General features: G+C 46.0%; 1 protein-coding gene across 1 annotated transcript in view; it reads right to left on the bottom strand.

The window, feature by feature from the left end:
- CATSPERD (cation channel sperm associated auxiliary subunit delta) overlaps positions 1 to 21421 on the bottom strand; it is a 43988-nt gene that overhangs the window by 19171 nt on the left and 3396 nt on the right. Inside the window, exons 4-12 of the mRNA XM_036847868.1 lie at positions 19628 to 19700; positions 18592 to 18706; positions 14186 to 14253; positions 12832 to 12945; positions 11540 to 11623; positions 7550 to 7700; positions 6696 to 6791; positions 1904 to 1986; positions 1359 to 1535 (exon numbers count right to left, since the gene is read on the bottom strand). Of these exons, the coding sequence (XP_036703763.1) occupies positions 1359 to 1535; positions 1904 to 1986; positions 6696 to 6791; positions 7550 to 7700; positions 11540 to 11623; positions 12832 to 12945; positions 14186 to 14253; positions 18592 to 18706; positions 19628 to 19700 (961 nt within the window). The remainder of the gene's footprint in view (positions 1 to 1358; positions 1536 to 1903; positions 1987 to 6695; positions 6792 to 7549; positions 7701 to 11539; positions 11624 to 12831; positions 12946 to 14185; positions 14254 to 18591; positions 18707 to 19627; positions 19701 to 21421) is intronic.

Here is a 21421-nt window from a genome sequence, read left to right on the forward strand (position 1 = left end):
CACTGGAGTAATTTTATAAAGAGACCCTTTCCCTGTGCTATTTGCTGACCCAGTAGAAGGGTGTGAAGGAGAGGAGGAGAAATGCTTGCATCGTGCCTTTTATTTATCCCATTTTTAAGACAGTGGGTTGGTTGCCTGCCGTGCTAGGAGGGGAACCAGTAAGTTGCTTCTGATTCCAGGTCTGGGGTTGGCAAGGAATGACAAGATTAACTGAAACGTCCTGTCCTGGCAACAGGACTCATGATTGCCTGTGTGCATCCTGGTCTCCTGGTGAAGGCGGCGTCTGCCAGGCTATTTACCCCGTCCAGACTCTATTCTTTAAAAGCAAATCGCTAAGGCCAGTCCACACTCAGGCAGGGGGCATTCAACGCCACCTCCTGGAGGGGAGAGTATGTACTTATGTTATTTGGAACTCTTCTGTGATGGAGAGGTGTCTCCCATCCCTTTATTTATTCAGTCATTTATTTACATTGGTATGGACTCGTGTATATTTATTTTATACTGTAGCTCATTATCCAATACTGTGTTATTTTTGTGACTTACAACTATTTCAGCTTTCATCCATAGGATCTTGATATGCTACATAGTCGCTTTGTCTTTTTTGGTGGGGAAACACTACTTGCTAACGCCATCTTTCTCAGAACAGTTTCAGTGGCCAAATACTTGCATAAAAGCCTTGCTGTTGCTTCCTTTCTCTGTCTCTCATTCTCTCTCTCTTTTTTTTTTTAAATTTATTTATTTATTTATGGCTGTGTTGGGTCTTCGTTTCTGTGCGAGGGCTTTCTCTAGTTGCGGCAAGTGGAGGCCACTCTTCATCGCGGTGCGCGGGCCTCTCACTATCGCGGCCTCTCCTGTTGCGGAGCACAGGCTCCAGATGCGCAGGCTCAGTAATTGTGGCTCACGGGCCTAGTTGCTCCACGGCATGTGGGATCTTCCCAGACCAGGGCTCGAACCCGTGTCCCCTGCATTGGCAGGCAGATTCTCAACCACTGCGCCACCAGGGAAGCCCTTTCATTCTCTCTTTCTTTCGTTTTCCTGCACTTTGCATAAAACCAGCAATTCCCAGACATGCCAGACACGTGATTTCAAAGACCCACAGGAAAATGCTCAGGGCTGGGGATTGACATTTTTACTGTGGCAAGTAAAGAAAATAAGAAAAAAACCTGTTCCCCTGTATTAGCACCATCATCTCATAAAAGGATGTTTTAGACAAAGAGTGTTTTATCGATAAACTGTACATGGCACAGTTGCCTTTCTTTTTTTTTCATTTCACTGATCACCATGGACTCAAAGGCCCTTTGGAAATGGACACTCTAACATCTTTCTGGAAATTAATCCACAGAGTCACGACCACATACTTTGCAGACATCAACTTGGAGTTGGGGATCCATGAGAATTGCCTGGATGTTCACAGGGCACTTCTGGAAATCAAAAGCTGGAAAGATTGAGTCAGGAAGCGGGGTCAGTATTTCAAGCATCCCCACGTCAGTGAACATCAGGATCGCCTCTTCGGACCAGATGTTTTGGTCTGCAAACTAAGAGAAAAATGACTTCTGAGGTCAGCTCATTCTCATTCTTTTTTGAGGATTTAACCGTTTTCTTATGATTCATATTTAAAGAAGGTAGACCAAAAAAAAAAAAAAATCCCAAACCCTAAGAAACCAAAAAACCAAGCAAAGTCATAAGTACACTTTGTTGAGGCACCTACTCTTCAGTTGTAAAATTAATTAAAGTTACTGTTATATTATCACTATTGCCATTAAAAATATTATTACTATTTTAATAACTAGAGCAATTTCTTCAGAAAAAGGATCAGACAAAAGAAAAGAAAGAAAAAGGATCAGACATTTGAGAGGAAGACCGTTATTTCTTACCAACCAGGTAGCACCGGGATTTTACCTACTTTGATTAGAGAACTTGACAGGATTCCCAGGCTACCATAGTATAAATGATTCTCCCGAGTTAAAACGGCCAGTTCATTTTCATCTAGGGAAAACCAAACAAGACAGAACAAAAATTGAAACAAGGGTTGTTTCCATGGACAAAAATATAAAATATATTAAATATTAAAATTAGAAAATTACCCCAAATTCCATCATACAGACCAGGGGTCAGCAAATTTCTTCTTTAAAGGACGAGATGGGGACTTCCCTGGTGGCGCAGTGGTTAAGAATCTGCCTGCCAGTGCAGGGGACATGGGATCGAGCACTGGTCCGGAAAGATCCCCACATGCCATGGAGCAACTAAGCCCGGGCGCCACAACTGCTGAGCCCGTGCGCCACAACTACTGAAGCCCACGTGCCTAGAGCCCGTGCTCCGCAACAAGAGAAGCCACCGCAATGAGAAGCCCACGTACCGCAACGAAGAGTAGCCCCCACTCGCTACAACTAGACAAAGCCCATGTGCAGCAATGAAGACCCAACACAGCCAAAATAAATAACAAACAAACAAACAAACAAATAAATAAATAAAAGGAGAAAAAGGACGAGATGATAAGGATTTTCTGTTTTGCTGGTCATGTGATGTCTCTTACAAGTATTGGACCCTGCAAAAGCAGCTTATGGATAACTTGTAAATGGATAGGTGGAACTATGTGCCAATAAAACTTTATTTAAAAAAAACAAGTGGTGGGCTGGAATTGGCCCACGGGCCATGGTTTGCTGACCCCTGTTGTAGGTAACGACTGTTAGTATTTTAGTAAACATCCTTTCCAGTAGTTTTATATATGTGGGGATTATATTCTGGGACCCTTCAAGCTGCTTTATATTTTTTTCTCTTTTTTTTTTTGATAGTACAAGTTCAGTTTATTTATTTATTTATTTTTTAATTGAAGTATAGTTGAAATATATTTTTCTTTCCTTCCATGTACATGCGTGTACTTGGCCCGTTGGCATTCTGGTGCCTGAATGAACCATAACTTATTTAACCAATGCTCCACTGATGGACATTGAGGTTGTTTCCAGTCTTTGGCAGATACAGAGTTCCAAGGAATGCAAGACATCATTAAAAGGTCTTATGAGAGGGGATGGCAAGATCCAATGTACATTTTTATTCTGTTTTAAAAAGACAGGGACTTCCCTGGTGGTCCAGTGGTAAAGAATCTGCCTTCCAACGCATGGGATGTGGGTTTGATCCCTGGTCAGGGAACTAAGATCCCACAGGCCATGGGGCAACTAAGCCTGCGTGCCACAATTACAGAGCTCGCACGCCTCAACTAGAGAGTCTGAGTGCCACAAACCACAGAGCCCACGCGCTCTGGAGCCTGCGTGCCGCAACGCAAGATCCCGCGTGCCGCAACGAAGAGCCGACACAGCCAGAACGGTCAGTCATTCAATCAATCAATCAATCAAACAAAAATAAATAAAATAAAAAAGACAAGGAAGTTTTCAGAAGAAGCAAGGTTTGGGGCTCTACTGACACCCGGGGCAGGATGGTTCTTCATGGCGGGGCCGTCGTGGCCACAGTGGGGTGTGGAGCAGCATCCCAGCCTCCACCCAGAAGATACCAGGAGCCCCCCGAGTCGTGACGACTACACATGCCTCCAGACACTGCCCAGTGTCCCCAGGTTGAGAGCCAGCGGTTAGATGGAGAAAAGGGATCCCTCAGGGCAGCGGTAAGCCATGGGATGAGATTCCAGATACACAAACCTGAATGCAATCCTTGCAAGTTTGGACTCTATTCTTTGGAACATAAGGAACCAATCCAGCAATCCCACTCCTGGCCATATATCCAGAAAAGGTGAAAACGCTAATTCAAAAAGATACATGCACTCCAATGTTCACTATTTGCAGCAGTCAAGACATGGAAGCAACCTAAATATCCATCGACAGATGAATGAACAAAGAAGATGTCGTATATGTATATACAATGGAATATTACTCAGCCATGAAAAAGGAATGAAATCATGCCATTTGCAGCAACATGGATGGACCTAGAGATGATCATATTAAGTAAGTCAGAGAAAGACAAATATCATATGATACCATTTACATGTGGAATCTAAAAAAATGATACTAATGAACTTATTTACAAAATAGAAATAGACTCACACACATAGAGAACAAACTTATGGTTACCAAAGGGGAAAAGGGGGAGGGATAAATTAGGAATTTGGGATTAACAGATATACACTACTATATATAAAATAATCAACAAGGACCTATTGTATAGTACAGGGAGCTATACTCAATATATTATAATAACCTATAATGGAAAAGAATCTGAAAAAGAATATATATATATTCAGTTATATATATAGATATGAAACTGAATCACTTTGCTGTACACCTGAAACATTCTAAATCAACTATATACTTCAATAAAAAAAATAAAAATTTAAAAAAAGAAAATAAGGAACCATTAAAGATTCTAGACATGGGAAGTGATGTGTACTCATGGTTTAAAAAAAAAAAAAGAGGAGGGGGAAGATAACCCATAGAATGGGAAAGAATATATCTCTGATATATATTCTCATCCCGTCTCTGATAAGGGACTTGTATCCAGAATATATAATGATTCAGTAATAAAAAGACCAACAGCCCAATTAAAAACTAAGCAAAAGATCTAAATGGACATGTCTCCAGAAAAGATATACAAATGGCCAATAAGCACATGAAGAGACCCTCAACGTCATTAGTAGGGAAATGCAAATCGAGGCCACAGTGAGATACCACTTCACAGCCACTAGGACGGCCCTAGTAAAAAAGACAGAAAGCCAAGTGTGGCTGAGGATGTGCGGAAATTGGAAAGGACAAATACTGTGTGGTCCCACTCACAGGAGGTCCCTAGAGGAGTCACATCCATAGAGACAGGAAGTAGGACGGTGGGGGCCGGGGGAGGGGGACGGGGAGTTCGTGTTTAATGGGGCAGAGTTTCAGTTACACACGACGAACACGTTCTAGAGATTGGCTGGACAACATTGTACCTATACTTAAAACTGTACTGCGCACTTAAAAATGTGTTCAGAGGGTAGATCTCATGTTAAGTGTTGTTACCACAATAAAAAAGAAAATGATGGGTGATGGAAAAGGCAAACAGTAGAATGACTCACACGATAATACGATACCATTTACATAAAAAGCAACCACCACATCTATCCCCCTCCCAAGTTATTACAATAATATTAACCATATTCCTTATGCTGTATATTACATCCTTGCGACTCATCACTTCATAATGTAGGCAAATGTCAAATCACTATGTAGTACACCTGAAACTAATATGATAGTGTATATCAACTCTATTTCAATAAATGAAAAGAAAAAATGGGGAAAAAAGGAAAAAAAAAAGCAACCACAACAAGCTACACAGATGGCGCTGTGCATTTTCAGCAGGTCCATATTTAATACATGTTGTGAGGCTTTCAACTGGCTAAAAAGTTACTTTCCAGATTCCTAACAGTGATGACCTTTAGGAAGCCAAAGAGGGGCCTGTATTCAAAAAGCTGGTCAAAAGGACTTTAATTATAGTTGTAATGTTTTTTAAAAAAAAACTTTTAAAGGACCATGCATCACTGGCATAATTATAAATTACTTTTATATCATTACTTTCTATCATGATAAATTAACGTTTAACAGATAAATGGACATAGACAGTAGGAGGTAACTCAGTGATGGGCAAACAGGGAAGTATGGGATCTTAAAAGTTACATGGGTGGGACTTCCCTGGTGTCGCAGTGGATGAGACCCTGTGCTTCCAATGCAGGGGGCCCAGGTTCGATCCCTGGTCAGGGGACTAGATCCCACATGCATGCTGCAACTGAGAGTTCGCATGCCACAACTAAGGAACCTGTGAGCCACAACTAAGGAGCCTGCCTGCCACAACTAAGACCTGGTGCAACCAAATAAAAAAAAAAATAAATATTTTTAAAAAATTACACGGGGACTTTGCTGGTGGTCCAGTGGTTAAGACTCCGTGCTTCCACTGCAGGGGGTACGGGTTCAATCCCTGGACAGGGAAGATCCCACGTGCCGCGCTGCGTGGCCAAAAAAAAAAAGAAAGGTCACATGACTCCACAGTTTGCTGCACTATTTGCCTCAAATAGTGAGGAGCAAAATTACACTGGTGGGTTTCATTTTACCTGACTGAACCAGCAGCAGGACAACAATTCACTGGCAAAGAACTCCTAGGGGTGCCATCTGTCATGGGCTGAATTGTGTCCCTTCCAAACAAGATATGTTGAAGCCCTAACCCCCAGGACCTCCCCAGGATGTGGCCTGATTTGGAGCCAGGGTCTTTACAGAGATGATACGGTTAAGGTGAGGTCATTTGGGTTGGCCCTAATCCAATAGGACTGGCGTCCTTGTAAAAAGGGGAAATTTGGACACAGAGGGAAGATGATGGGAAGGCACAAGGGGAAGACGGCCGTCTGCAAGCCGAGGGGAGAGGCCTCCGAAGGAACTGGCCCTGCCGACACCTTGATCTCAGACTTCTGGCCTCCAGAACTGGGAGACAGTAAATGTCTGTTGTTCTAATTTGCCCAGTTTGGGGTGCTTTGTTAGAGCAGCCCCAGCAAACGCTATCCAACTGACATTCCATTTCATTGTGAAAGGGCACAAAAGTTTCTGCTCTGAGTTCCAGAATGTGTAATAACCGTGTTTTGTTTCTGTTTTGGCCAGGCTGGATCTAGGGGGTCAGAGGTGAATAAGTCAGGTCTAAAGCACTTCTAGAAAGCTACCGACAGGTCGGGCACGCACTGGCAGCGACGCTGTGGATGGTGATGTTGGCTTCAGAGATGGAAGAATACAAGATGTGTTGTCCTTCTCGCACTTGGACAGGGTTGACCAGCTGACCTAGGAGACAACAGGGCAAATCGCGAGACATGTGCACGTATTAGGAAGGAAGGGGATCCCCCGCTGCCCACCTGGCCCCTCGGTTTATGACTCGGATGATAAAGAATCAAGGAAAATGCAGCCGTGAGATGCAATGCTGTAAAACTTTACACAGAATACATTAGGTTTAAGAAAATGCAACCCCTCCCCCCCCAATCTTCTTGATGTGAGAGCTCTGAGGAATGGACTGCATACCAGGTGAACTGCAGGATGCCTTTTACTCTACAGGTAACATGTAATCAGGCAGAACTTTCTTTCTGGAATGCCCCCCACCCCCCATGGCCAGGCCAGCCCTAAGCCCTTTTCTTGCATTGGAAGGAAACAGCTGTGTTCAGGTGGCCTGACTGGTACTAGGAGGCGTGTTGCAATTGTGGGTGCTCTGGCAGCCACTGTTGTGCCCAGAGGTCCCTGACAGCACCTCCTCCTGGGGGGCTGCCTTTTGCTCTTCTCCTTACTCGGGCTTGTAGGCTGGGGCTCATGTGCCTAGGCCTCAAAACAAGATCTGCAGTTCCTGGATTTGGCCCCTCTGCCCTAGGCGTCCAGTGACTTTCAGAACCTGCCTACAGGGCCTAAATATCCCAGGAGGAGGAAAATGGGGGTTGGGGGGTCAAAGTGAGGATGGCAAAGTGACAGTGGGCTTGTCCTCATCCACTCAGGTCAGGGGAGAGAAAAAAATGACCGCTTGTGCTTGCCCCGCCCTGAGCCTGGGCCTCGCTCACCTGCGTTTCGGGAAACCATCAGGCTCTTCTCAAACCAGAAGATCAGGATGCCTTTCTGGCCCGGGGCAATGAGGACGTCAAGGGTCCCGTTGTAGTCAAAGGGCAGCCCGAAACTTCGGTTCAGGGGGTGATCTGAGTAGCCGAACATGGCCTGAGAGAAGAATATTGAATCTTGAGCAAGAAAAGAAATGACCACAATAGAACTATGTGAGTCCATGTGCTTTGTCACTGGAACTTTCTTCAGACCTTATTACCTAGTCCGGTGGTTCTCAGCTTGGGGTGATTCTGCCCCCAGGGGACACCGGACAGAGTCTGGGCTCATCTGTGGATGTCGTGACTTGCGGGGCTCCTGGTATCGAATGAGTGGGGGCAGCGTGGCTGCTCTACACCCCACAGCACCCGGGATGGGCCCTCACGACAGAGGACACCCCCGCGGTGCTGAGAGCCCAGCTCTCTCTCTCTCCTTCTGCTCTGCCGGGCCCACGTTGGTGCCCTTGTACCTGGATTATTATTCAAGCTGGTTTCCCAGGGTTGGTCCCCAGATTCTTTTCTTTTTTTTTGGCCATGCCCTGTGGCTTACAGGATCTTAATTCCACGATCAGGGATCAAACCCGGCCCTGGCAGTGAAAGCGCAGAGTCCTAACCACTGGACCACCAGGGAATTCTGCACCCGCGCCCCCCCCCCCATTCTTTTCCTAACAGCCTTTTGTGTCTTGTGACCCTCTAAGGGCTGGCTCTTAAGTAAAGTCTAAATTACTCTCCGTGGTTCTCAAAGTTCTCATCTGCTCTTTTTTTTTTCTTTTTTAATTAAAGTATAGTTGATTTACAATGTTGCAATAGTTTCTGGTGTATAGCAAAGTGATTCAGTTATATATAAATTCTTTTTCAGATTCTTTTCTATCATCTGTTCTTTACGGAAGACCTCTGACAGCACTACACAAGGATGGAATTAAAAAATCCAACACTGGGGCTTCCCTGGTGGCGCAGTGGTTAGGAACCCGCCTGCCAATGCAGGGGACACGGGTTCGAGCCCTGGTCCGGAAAGATCCCACATGCCGCGGAGCAACTAAGCCCGTGCACCACAACTACTGAGCCCCCGTGCCACAACTACTGAAGCCCATGCGCCTAGAGCCCGTGCTCCACAACAAGAGAAGCCACCGCAATGAGAAGCCCACGCACCGCAACGAAGAGTAGCCCCCGCTCGCCGCAACTAGAGAAAGCCCACGTGAAGCAACGAAGCCAAAAATAAATAAATAAAATTAAAAACAAGAAAAGAAAAAACACCAACACTGGGGCTTCCCTGCTGGCACAGTGGTTAAGAATCTGCCTGCCAATGCAGGGGACACAGGTTCGAGCCCTGGTCCAGGAAGATCCCACATGCCGCGGAGCAACTAAGCCCATGCACCACAACTACTGAGCCCGCGTGCCACAACTACTGAAGCCTGTGCACCTAGAGCCCGTGCTCCGCAACAAGAGAAGCCACTGCAAGGAGAAGCCCGTGCACCGCAACGAAGAGTAGCTCCGCTCTCCTCAACTAGAGAAAGCCCACGTGCAGCAACGAAGACCCAACGCAGCCAAAAATAAGTAAATAAATAAAATAAATTTATATATAAAAAAAACCCAACACTGACATTGGTTCATAAGTGAGTCCCACCAAGACACCGGCATCCGTTTTCCAGAAGATGCACCGTGGCGGAGGGAGAGATTTTCTGCAGGATGGCTTGCCGAGTGCCTCCGAGTTTGCAGCAGGTGTACTTGGTTTGCAGGATCCTAGCTCCCCGACCAGGGATCGAACCCATGGCCCCTGCAGTGAAAGTGCCGAGTCCTAACCACTGGACCGCCAGGGAGTTCCCTGGGTTGCTTTCTAAGTGCCTCCTGGGGCGAGGAGAGAAGCTTAGCGGTCAGGGCGAGGGCGGACTGTGCTCGGGCTGCTGACCTTGACTCGCCCCGCCCCGCCCCCACCGCGGCCGCAGGGGCCAGACCCACCCACCCTCACTACGCGCTAAGGGACCGTGAATGTGAGTCCGCAGCCCCCAGCCCACGCCTGCTCAGCGATGCACTGGCTGCCTGCCGGTCCCTGGAGCCTGAGCGGCATCTCAGGTGAGATGCCCGGGGTCGGAGTAGCCAATTAAGACAACGAGCCAAACGCTAGAGTGCGTTCCGCGTTTAATTGCTCACTGCGGTGGGCTAAGAGCCCAGGCCAGAGAAAACGCCAAGGGCCCCTGTCCGTCCCTCCCCAACGGAAACGCGGAGGGGCCCCTGGGTCAGCGCAGGGGTGGGGTTCATTTCCCTGTGTGGGGAGCCCCGATCAAAAGGCGCCTGCCGGGACTTCCCTGACGGCCCGGTGGTTAGGAATCCGTGCTTCTACTGCAGGGTGCACGGTTCGATCCCTGGTCTGGTTGGGGAACTAAGGTCTCGCATGCCGCATGGTGTGGCCAAAAAAACAAAAACAAACAAACAAGCAAAAAAAAAAAAAAAACACCCAGAGCCAGGGCCTCGGCCTCGGGAGGTGGAAGGGCCAGGAACGGAAAAGTACAGAGTCAGAGAGCCGGGAAGTGGCTCCAGGCTTCCCCCTCCTCCCTCCCTCAGGAGTCAGAGGTCTGAAGACCAAGCCTGGGCTGGGAATGCAGAGATGCGCAGAGCCTGCCTGACCAGAGGCAAGAGTCCTTGACCGCAACGCCTTCAGAGCCTGCTGGTGCATCGTGCCCCAGGTGTGGAGTGGGGAGGGCAGCTCCCCCAGCCTCTGCCCCCATGCCCTCCAGGTAAAGCCTTGTGACTGCCTGTGGTCAGGCCTGGGAAACCATGCACAGGTTGTAACCAGAGCCGGACTCCTCAGCCACCTCTACATTCTTGGGATTTCCAGAGTCTGGGAGTGTCTCATTCACCAGGCGCCCTGGCAGTGCGTGCTCATGAGGGGACTCTGGGTGGGGGGGCTGGGCCCACCGTGTGATTAGAGGGCGGGGCTTTCAGCCGCCAGGTAAGCAGCCCAGCCTCTGGGAGCTTCCTGATTGTGGGTCTCCCCCAAACTTCAGAGTGGCACACCTTGCTTACAAATTTTGCAACACAAGGGTACTGACTGTACTTTAATCTTTGCCTGACTTAATATTTTTTCTTCAAATGCACTTTGCATGGACTGTTTCCTCTTCTTAACTTAGTCTCATCCTAAATGATACCTGTAAAGTCACGGTTTTCACGTCCTGATTTTCTGAATCCACATGAAAATAATTGTTAACAAAAGGGTTGACATGAGGCATTTAAAATGGTCTTGGGTGCCACTGGTGACACATGCACCACACCTTGTATTTTGTCCCTTAGTGCCCAGCACCTCCTAGACCCTACTTAAATATTGCTGAGTGCACGCCTGAATGAGCTAATGAATGGAGGGAGAGAGGGATGGTGGGTGTGTGGGTGGGTGGAAGGGTACATGGATGAATAGGTAGCTGGGTGGATGGATGGTTGAGTAGATGGATGAATGGGAGAGTGGATGGATGAATGAATGGATGTGTGGATGGGTGGATGGATGGATGGATGGATGGATGGAGGGATAAGCAGGTTAATGGATGGATGAGTAGGTGGGTAGATAGGTGGATGGATAAATAGATAAATGGAAGGATGAATAGATGGATGGATGGGTGGATGGATGAGTAGATGGGTGAGTAGGTGGGTTGGTGGATGGATGGATGGATGGATTAATGAATAAGTAGGTTAATGGACGGATGGATGGATGGATGGATGAGTAGGTAGGTAGATGGAAGGATGGGTGGGTGGGTGGATAAATAGATAAATGGAAGAATGGATAGATTGATGGATGGATATGTGGATGGATGAGTAGGTGGGTCAATGAGTGAGTGGATGGATACGTGGATGGACAGGTGAATGAAAAGCTAGATGGATTTCAGATATGAAAATCTAAGTGTGTGAGTTTTGACAAAAACCTGGCTTGGGGTAAGGGTCACTGACGTGGTTCTTCCCAGTCCAAAATGTACTTACCTTCCGTTGGTCAATGAGAAGCAGCCCAACCTGTGAGAGGGAGTAAAAGTAGAAGATCCCGCCCAAGGACCCGACTAGTTCTGCCTACGAAACAAACAAAATATAAGTAAGTCATAAACGTGTGCTTAATTCTAAATTTAACTCTAGATTATCCAGTAAGCTAAAAGGAAGGAAAGTCTTTTTTTTTTTTTTTTTAACAATATTGTGATCTATTTCCCCTCTGTAAAAACGTAGCATGTAGGGCAGAACTTTGAATGAAGTCGGCTTTGCCTGGGCTGATAGAGGAAGTGGTGTGACCCACACTGTGAGGTGCCTGCCTAGGTCCCTCACTCCTGCCTAGGTTCCTCATTCCTGATCTTTGGCTGGTCAGCAAAGTGCCCACCAGCAGGCAAGTTGGAGCATGAGGCCAAGGACCCCAACCTAGGGACGGTGGGACAGATTGCCATGGCAACCCAGCTGGCTCCCTCCAGACACCTTTCAGGTAAGAGAGAAAGACCACCATCTTATTTAAGCCTCTGTTATTTGGTTGTGTGTGTGTGTGTCGGGGTGGGGAGTATTTCTATTATATACAGTGTCCTCCCCCAATTCATAGGTTGAAACCCTAACCCCATGTCTTAGTCTGTTAGGACTGCTATAACAAAATACCATAGACTGGGAGACTTATAACAGTGCCCTCCTTTATAAGGGCACTAATCTCATTCATAAGGGCTCCACCCTCATGACCTAAGCACCTCCCAAAGGCCCCCATCTCCTAATACATCACATCAGGCATTAGGATTTCAACATATGAATTTCGGGGGGACACAAACATTCAGACCATAGCACCCCCAAAATGATGGTATTTGTAGGTATGGTCTTTGGGTAGCAATTAAGTTTACTAAGCCCTAATCCAGGATAACCTCATCTTAACTAATTACATCTACAAAAATCCTATTTCCAAGGAAGGTGACATTCTGAGGTTTCGGGGTGGACATGAATTTTGGGGGGACACATGTTCAACCTAGTCCAGTTCTCTCATCTGTAAAATGGGGATGCTGGTGGTACCTGATGTTGTAATCCATGTGCAGCCTTTACTATGGCACCAGCTTTTTCCATGAACAGTGCTGTCTCCTTTCCTAACTTCCTAATCTCCCTAGCCAGCTGCTCTGACCTGAAATTCTTCCCTACCCTCCCATCCAGCTGGACTCTTCGAGAGAGAAAAGTCCTTGCTCGCCACGGACAGCTAGTTACTCCTATCCCACAGGATACATCTTTCTGTTTGTTTGTTCATTTTCTTACCAAATTGAACATACCTGTCTTTCCTGGGCATACTTCTGAAATCTGTATCCCCGGGTATTTGAGAAATAGATATTGGCCTGAGATATCTGATCTCCATGCAAATAAGCAAAAACGGAGTTACTGATATCCTGGAAGAACACATACATAAAACAGTCTCTTTAAAAGGAGATAGAAGGTGGGGTGTGGGGTGGCTGGGGAGATGTTCTTTAAACAAAGAAATCAGTTCTGGAGGTCTAATGCACAGCATAGTGATCACAGACAGCAATACTGTATTAGAAACTTCAAAGTTCCTAAGAAACTAGATCTTGTTTCCACAACAGAAAAGCAATGACAATTTTGTGACATGACAGGATGGTAATCATACTGCAACATGTAAATGTAGCAAATCGACACATTGTACACCTTAAATTTACACAGTGTGGTGTGTCAGTTACATCTCAATTTAAAAAGCAGGGAGGACAGATGCCAGTGATTACATGCCTGGGCATTTATCCCAGAGAAATGAAAACTTATGCCCACACAAAAACCTGTACATGAACATTTATAGTGGCTTTATTTGCACCAGCCAAAAAGTGGAAACAATCCAATTCTGGTACACCCACCACTGTGGAAAAGAACAGACTAGACATATATGCGACAAATCGGATGAGTCTCCTGAGAATTTTGCTGAGAAAAGCTAGTCCCCAAAGGTTTCATATTGAATGATCCCATTTATACAACATTCTTGAGATGATAAAATTAGAGAGATGGAGAACACGTTAGTGGTTGCCAGGGGTTAGGGCAGGGCACAGAGGTATGGAGAGTTTTGGGGCCACGAAACAGTTCAGTGTTTTCATGGCAATAGCGGTTCTCTGACTTTAGGCAGTTGTATCCATGTCAATTTCCTGTTTGTATCACTATAGTTATGTAAGATGTAACCACTGGGGGAAACTGGGTGAGGGATACATGGGACTCTGTATTATTTTTTCAACTTCCTGTACATCTATAATGATTTCAAAGTAACAGGTTTTAAAAAAAGAAGACAGATGGATATATTCACAGTGTGTCAGCCACATGATCTGAGGAGCCCCAGAGACCTCCCACGGGCTCTCAGTCCTCTTCTGAACCCTGGGAGATAGCATGGCCTGAGTCCTGAGTCCATCACTATCCCAGCCCTCAAGGCTTACACTTTTTTTTTTTTTTTTTTTGCTGCGCCGCATGGCATGCGGGATCTTAGTTCCCTGACCAGGGATCAAACCCGTGCCCGCTGCAGTGGAAGCATGGAGTCCTAACCCCTGGACCGCCAGGGAAGTCCCTACACTGTCTTTATTTCCATTCATAATTAGCTCACAGCAGAGTAAAAAATGAGATACAACACATGGTACTCACCATGCAAAAGGAATTTCCACTGTAACAACAGTTGTCACCAGAAATATGTGAAACAGGGTGTTCTACACCTGAAAGGAAAAGGGAATTGAAATGCTCTCTGAGTTCCCTGAATGTTCAGAGAGAAGGTTAGAGCAGGGCTTCTCACCCTCCACACTGACATCTGGGGCCAGATTGTTCTCAATTGAAGGGGCTCCTGGGCCCTGTAGGATGTTTTGCAGCACCCCTGCTTCTACTGACTTATTTAACTTATTAAATTAGTTATATAGTGATTCATTTAACCAGTGGAACTCTACTCCAGTCTTTTTTTTTTTTTTAAGGTTTTCTTAAGCTTTAGATCACAAAGCATCCTTTTTTTTTTTTTTAATTAAAAAAAATTTTTTTTTATTTATGGCATGTAGGATCTTAGTTCCTGACCAGGGATTGAACCCATGGCCCCTGCAGTGAAAGCACGGAGTCTTTTTTTTTTTTTCCAAATAGAATTTATTTATTTAGGCTGTGCCAGGTCTTAGTTGCGGCATGAGGGAATCTTAGTTGTGGCATGCAAACTCTTAGTTGCAGCATGTGAACTCTTTTAGTTGTGGCATGCGTGTGGGCTCTAGTTCCCCAACCAGGGATCGAACCTGGGCCCCCTGCATTGGGAGCTTGGAGTCTTACCCACTGGACCACCAGGGAAGTCCCTCTCCTCTAGTCTTGACAACCAAAAATGTCTCCAGACATTGCCAAGTGTCATCTGGCCGGTGAGGGGCAGAATTGTCCCTGGTTAAGAACCACTGGTTTGGGGTCTTCCTTGGTGGTGCAGTGGTTAGGAATCTGCCTGACAATGCAGGGGACACGGGTTCGATCCCTGGTTCAGGAAGATCCCACCTGCCGCAGAGCAACTAAGCCCGTGCGCCACAACTACTGAGCCTGCGCTCTAGAGCCTGTCCTCCGCAACAAGAGAAGCCACCGCAATGAGAAGCCCACGCACTGCAACGAAGAGTAGCCCTCGCTCGCCGCAACTAGAGAAAGCCCGTGCGCAGCAATGAAGACCCAATGCAACCAAAAATAAATAATAAATAAATAAAATTTTTAAAGAAAGAGAGAGGGCTTCCCTGGTGGCGCAGTGGTTGAGAATCTGCCTGCCAATGCAGGCGACACGGGTTCGAGCCCTGGTCTGGGAGGATCCCACGTGCCGCGGAGCGACTGGGCCCGTGAGCCACAATTACTGAGCCTGCGCGTCTGGAGCCTGTGCTCCGCAGCAAGAGAGGCCGCGATAGCGAGAGGCCCGCGCACCGCGATGAAGAGTGGCCCCCGCTTGCCACAACTGGAGAGAGCCCTCGCACAGAAACGAAGATCCAACACAGCCATAAATAAATAAATAAAAATTAAAAAAAAAAAAAAAAAAAAAAAAAAAGAAAGAGAGAGAGAGAAAAGATAAAACTAAAAAAAAAAAAAAAAGCCCACAAGCCATGCAGTGTGGGGGGGAAAATATATTTTAAAAAAACCGAAAACCCCACTGGTTTGGCAGAAACTCGTTTAGGACTCTGCCAAAATTGCAGGAAGGGTGCCCTTCTCTTAGCAAGGCATTCTTTGATTCTGTTTTAAAAGGAGAAGCTTCAGCTCCAAAGAAAATACACACGTGGCCAACAAGCACATGAAAAGATGCTCAACATCACTAATCATTAGGGAAATGCAAAGCAAAACCACAGTGAGATACTGTCCCACACCCATTAGGATGGCTACTATGACAGAAACAGAAAACAAGCTGCAGTGACAATGTAAAAAAATTGGAACCCTTGTGCACTGGTGGTGGGAATGTAAAATGGTTCAGGCAGTGTGGAAAACAGTGTGGAGGTTCCTCACAAAATGGAAAATATGATCCAGCAATTCCACTTCTGGGTACACACCCACCAAAAATTAAAAGCAGGGACTCAAGGAGACATCTGTATACACATGTTCAAACTGGCATTATTCACAATAGCTAAAACACGGAAGCAGCCGAGTGTCCATTGATAGATGAATGGATAAGAAAATGTGGTCCATTCATACAATAGAATACTATTCAGTGTTAAAAAGGAAGGAAATGCTTTTTTATATATAAATTTATTTATCTTATTTTATTTATTTTTGGCTGCATTGGTTGCTGTGCGCGGGCTTTCTCTAGTTGCGGCGAGCGGAGGCTACTCTTCGTTGTGGTGCGTGGGCTTCTCATTGCAGTGGCTTCTCTTGTTGCAGAACACGGGCTCTAGGTGCGTGGGCTTCAGTAGCTGTGGCACATGGGCTCAGTAGTTGTGGCTTGCGGGCTCTAGAGCGCAGGCTCAGTAGTTGTGGCACATGGGCTTAGTTGCTCCACGGCATGTGGGATCTTCCCGGACAAGGGATTGAACCCATGTCCCCTGCATTGGCAGGCAGATTCTTAACCACTGCGCCATCAGGGAAGTCCTGAAAAGGAAGGAAATTCTGACACACGTTACAACATGGATGAACCTTGAGGACATCATGCTCAGTGAAGTATGATCCCAATACTGTATGATCCCACTCATTTGAGGTCCCTAGAGGAGACACATTTATAGAGACAAAGTAGAATTGTGGGTGCAGGGCTGGGGAGGAGGATGGGGAGTTACCTGTTGGGATGCTATTAAACAAATTGATGGAGAGAAGAGGAAGAACAGAGAGTAGACTGACTTATGTTACAAGGAGCCCTGATGGTTCCTTCATAAGTTAAATATAGAGTTTCCATCTGACCCAGCAATTCCACTCCTAGGTATCTACCCAAGAGAATTGAAAACGTGTCCACACAAAAACTTGTACACAAATGTTCACAGCGGCACTATTCACCATGGCCAAAAGGGGGAAACGACCTCAATGTCCACCAGATGATGAATGGAGACACAGAAGTGGTCAATCCCTACAATGGAGTATTACTCAGCCATAAGAAGGAATGACCTCCTAATACACACTACGACATGGATGAACCTCAGAAACGTGATGCTCAGTGAGAGAACCCAGACGAAAAAGGCCACATGTTGTGTGATTCCATTTATATGAAACGTCCAGAACAGGCAAATCCACAGAGATGGAGAGTGGGTGAGTGGTTGCCAGGGGCTGGGGGAGGGGGAGGGGGAGTGACTGTGAATGAGGACGGGGTTTCTTTTTGGGGGGATGAAAATGTTCTGGTACTCAACAGTGGTGACTTTTGCACAACATTGTGAATGTACTAAATGCCATTGAACTGTACACTTTAAAATGGTTAAAATGGTGAATTGTATGTGAATTGTATGCCCCTCCCCCCCAGAAAGGGAAAAGAGCCTTGAATTGTGAGAGAGAAAAGAATTGAACTGGGAGAGGATTGGGGCGTGAAGGAAAAGCCCACCAACATGGGTGAATTTTGGAGGAAGAGAGAGGAAGGTGGCGTGGAGGGAGGGATTTTAGGCAATGTAGTTGTGGGTGGGAAGATCTGTAAAGAATAGGTCAACTGATGTTTTGGAGGCAGACGCATGTTTGGGTTGGATATGACCAGTTGATGAGCAGGTTATAAGACTGGCCCCCAGGGACTTCCCTTGTGGTCCAGCAGTTAAGACTCTGCGCTCCCAATGCAGGGGGCCTGGGTTCGATCCCTGGTCAGAGAACTAGATCCCACATTGCAACTAAGAGTCCATGTGCCGCAACTAAAAGATCCCGAATGTCAAACTAAAACCTGGCTCAGCCAAATAAATAAATGAATATTAAAACAACAACAACAACAACAAAAAGACTGGCCCCCAGGCAGCCCAGCTTTACTTGGGTTATCCATTCTCTGCGGCCCATTCATGCTGGGTTTACCATGATCCTCGATGGAAACACTCAGCCCCCACCCTGTGGGGTGGGGGTTCAGGCCAATTTTTATTGAATTTTAAAGGACAACGTAGGGAATTCCCTGGTGGTCCAGTGGTTAGGACTCAACGCTTTCACTGCCGGGGCCCAGGTTCAATCCCTGCTTGGGGAATTAAGATCCTGCAAGCCACTTGGTGCAGCAGAAAAAAAAAAAAAGACAATGTAATGTCCAGGGGCTGGGACTTCCCTGGTGGTCCAGTGGCTAAGGCTCCACGCTCCCAATGCAGGGGGCCCAGGTTCGATCCCTGGTCAGGGAACTAGATTCCACATGCCACAACTAAGAGCCCATATGCTGCAACTAAGAGTTCGCATGCCGCAACTAAAAGATCCTGCATGCCAGCAACTAAAGATCCCACTCGCCTCAATGAAGATCCCACACGCGGCAACAAAGATCCCGCGTGCTGCAACTAAGACCTGACGCAGCCAAATAAATAAATATTTTAAAAAAATGTCCAGGGGCTGACATCCAAGTAGCGGCATCGTCTGTACTTCTGAGCCTTTTCTCTGATGTTGGCCAAATGCAAACAAGATTAAAAAATACAAAATATGCATACCTGTAGATGCATTCCAGGAATTGGCTTCATAATCATAAACATAGACTTTTCGATTCACTACTAACAGCAATACTGAACCAGCAAAATGTGCTGATGTTACTTCTGGTATGCCAACCTAAGAATAATGACATATACGATATCAGTATGTACATCTCTTCGGACATCGATTCAGAAAGCAGTACTTCTAGACACGCATCCATGGAACGTTCATTCCAGCAAGAGTTCTTTGGGTCCTAGATATTGGGAACTATGTATCCTGGGGATTAGCTGAAAGCAAAACTGGGAGGTCGAAATTGGTGTTTGGTGCCCTAGGATAGCTAAATTCGCTCCATCTCCTTCTCCTGTGTCAAAACCTTCTCTGAGCATAGGCACTTCCCTGGTGGTCCACTGGCTAAGACTCCATGCTCCCAATGCAGGGGGCCCAGGTTCGATCCCTGGTCGGGGAACTAGATCCTGCATGCCACAACTAAGAAATCCGCATGCCGCAACGAAGATCCCAAGCGCTGCAACTAAGACCCAGCGCAGCCTACATAAATAAATATTAAAAAAAAATCTTCTGAGGATAAAGGCTACAGCATAGATGATGAATGATAAGCATAACTGATAAACGTGTCACTTATGAGAGAAACTGGTATTTTAGCAGATGGCGGAACCTTCTGGGGCATAGGTACTAACTGTCAAATTTCTCATGATAGTTCCTGAGAGGGTACAGGTTTTTCTGTTTTGGTTGAGGGCAATTTGGGGAGGCCCTGAAATCAGTGTATGTAATCTATCACACAACCAATTACAAGGAGCTCTTGCAAGAATTCTGGTTCCTTTTTCAGGGGAAAAAAAAGCACCTGTTTTGGTAGTAAGGGCAGAATAGAATCAAGCCTTCTTTTGGCTTAGAAATTGCTCTCAATTTTTTTAAGAGGTACATCGTAAAATAAGCCCCCAAACTAACAAAAACAGACTAGCGTGGTGTTTTCTGAACTATATCTAACCCTAAGTATTACTTATTTCAAGCATCCCTCAGATCGTTCGGCAAAATAACTACCTGCATTGACGTAGGGATGGAAAATGGAAGGAGACTACTCTCAAAGCTATTCTTCGTGAGAAAAACTTGTCTTCTGAAATAAACAACAAGAGGGTTCAATTAGGACAATTTCACACAAGAAAAGAAAAAAGACAACGGCAGGCATTCTAAAAATGTTCTATTCAAATGAAATTCTTTTCTTAACAAGGAACCATTTTGCCTCTATGTATGTATGTATCTATCTATCTATCATCTATTTATTTTTGTGTGAGTAATCCTCTATAGCCTGGATATTTGACTTCTTGAAATAACATTATTTGAAAAGTGTGACCATGTCAAAAATAAAATTACATAAAATGTACATTAAGGGGCTTCCCTGGTGGTGCAGTGGTTAAGAATCTGCCTGCCAATGCAGGGGACACGGGTTCGAGCCCTGGTCTGGGAAGATCCCACATGCCACGGAGCAACTAAGCCCATGAGCCACAACTACTGAGCCTGCGCGTCTGGAGCCTGTGCTCCGCAACGGGAGAGGCCATGACGGTGAGAGGCCCGCGCACCGCGATGAAGAGTGGCCCCCACTCGCCGCCACTAGAGAAAGCCCTCGCACAGAAACGAAGACCCAACACAGCCAAAAATAAATAAATTAATTAATTAAAAAAGAAAAGAAAAGAAAAGCATATCCTTCAAAAAAAAAATACATTAAGTGACAGCTTGTTTTGCTCAGGGTGAACTTCAGTTTTGTCCTTTATTTTACTCTGATCCCGTTAAAGTAAAGGCTTTCAGACCAGGAATGTGTATGTAAAAAAGAAACAGTATGTTCCCTTATGCAGGGAACTTTTTTTTTTTTAATATAAATTTATTTATTTATTTATATTTATTTTTGGCTGTGTTGGGTCTTCGTTTTTGTGCGAGGGCTTTCTCCAGTTGCGGCGAGTGGGGGCCACTCTTCATCGCGGTGCGTGGGCCTCTCACCGTCGTGGCCTCTCCCGTTGTGGAGCACAGGCTCCAGACGCGCAGGCTCAGTAGTTGTGGCTCATGGGCTTAGTTGCTCCGTGGCATGTGGGATCTTCCCAGACCAGGGCTCGAACCCGTGTCCCCTACACTGGCAGGCAGATTCTTAACCACTGCACCACCAGGGAAGCCCTGCAGGGAACTTTTAAGAAGCAAAAGGCCATCCATGAACATGGTATATCGCTTCCTTATCCAGATCTCCTTCTCTTGCCCCCTCCAGAAGAGTTTTATGGTTTGAGGCAGACAGGAGTTACTGAGTTAATTCCTATGTATTTTAAAGTTTTTGGGACTTCCTTGGTGATCCAGTGGTTAAGAATCCGTCTTGCAGTGCAGGGGACACTGGTTAGATCCCTGGTTGGGGAACTAAGATCCCACCTGCTGTGGGGAAACTAAGCCCATGTGCCACAACTTGAGAGCCCACGTGCCACAACTAGAGAGAAGCCCGCACACCACAATGAAGAGCCTGTGTGCCACAACTAAGACCTGACGCAGCCAAAAAATAAATAAATAGATATTTAAAAATAAAGTTTTTGTTGCTACTGTGAATGGCACCGTTCATAACTGCCTTATGTCAAGCATCTGTGACGAGCTACACGTAATTATTTTAGTTACTTGTGTGTCTCTTCACCTGTCCTTCCCTAACTCTACCCCAACTGTGGACTCCCTGTAGGCCAGCATCTAGCAACACAAGACAGAACCGTCTCTTTTTTTTTTTTTTAAAGATTTATTTATTGATTGATTGATTCATTGATTGCTATGTTGGGTCTTCGTTTCCGCGCTAGGGCTTTCTCTAGTTGCGGCAAG

Source organism: Balaenoptera musculus, chromosome 3 (genome assembly GCF_009873245.2).
Source record: "Balaenoptera musculus isolate JJ_BM4_2016_0621 chromosome 3, mBalMus1.pri.v3, whole genome shotgun sequence".
Classification (NCBI taxonomy): domain Eukaryota; kingdom Metazoa; phylum Chordata; class Mammalia; order Artiodactyla; family Balaenopteridae; genus Balaenoptera; species Balaenoptera musculus.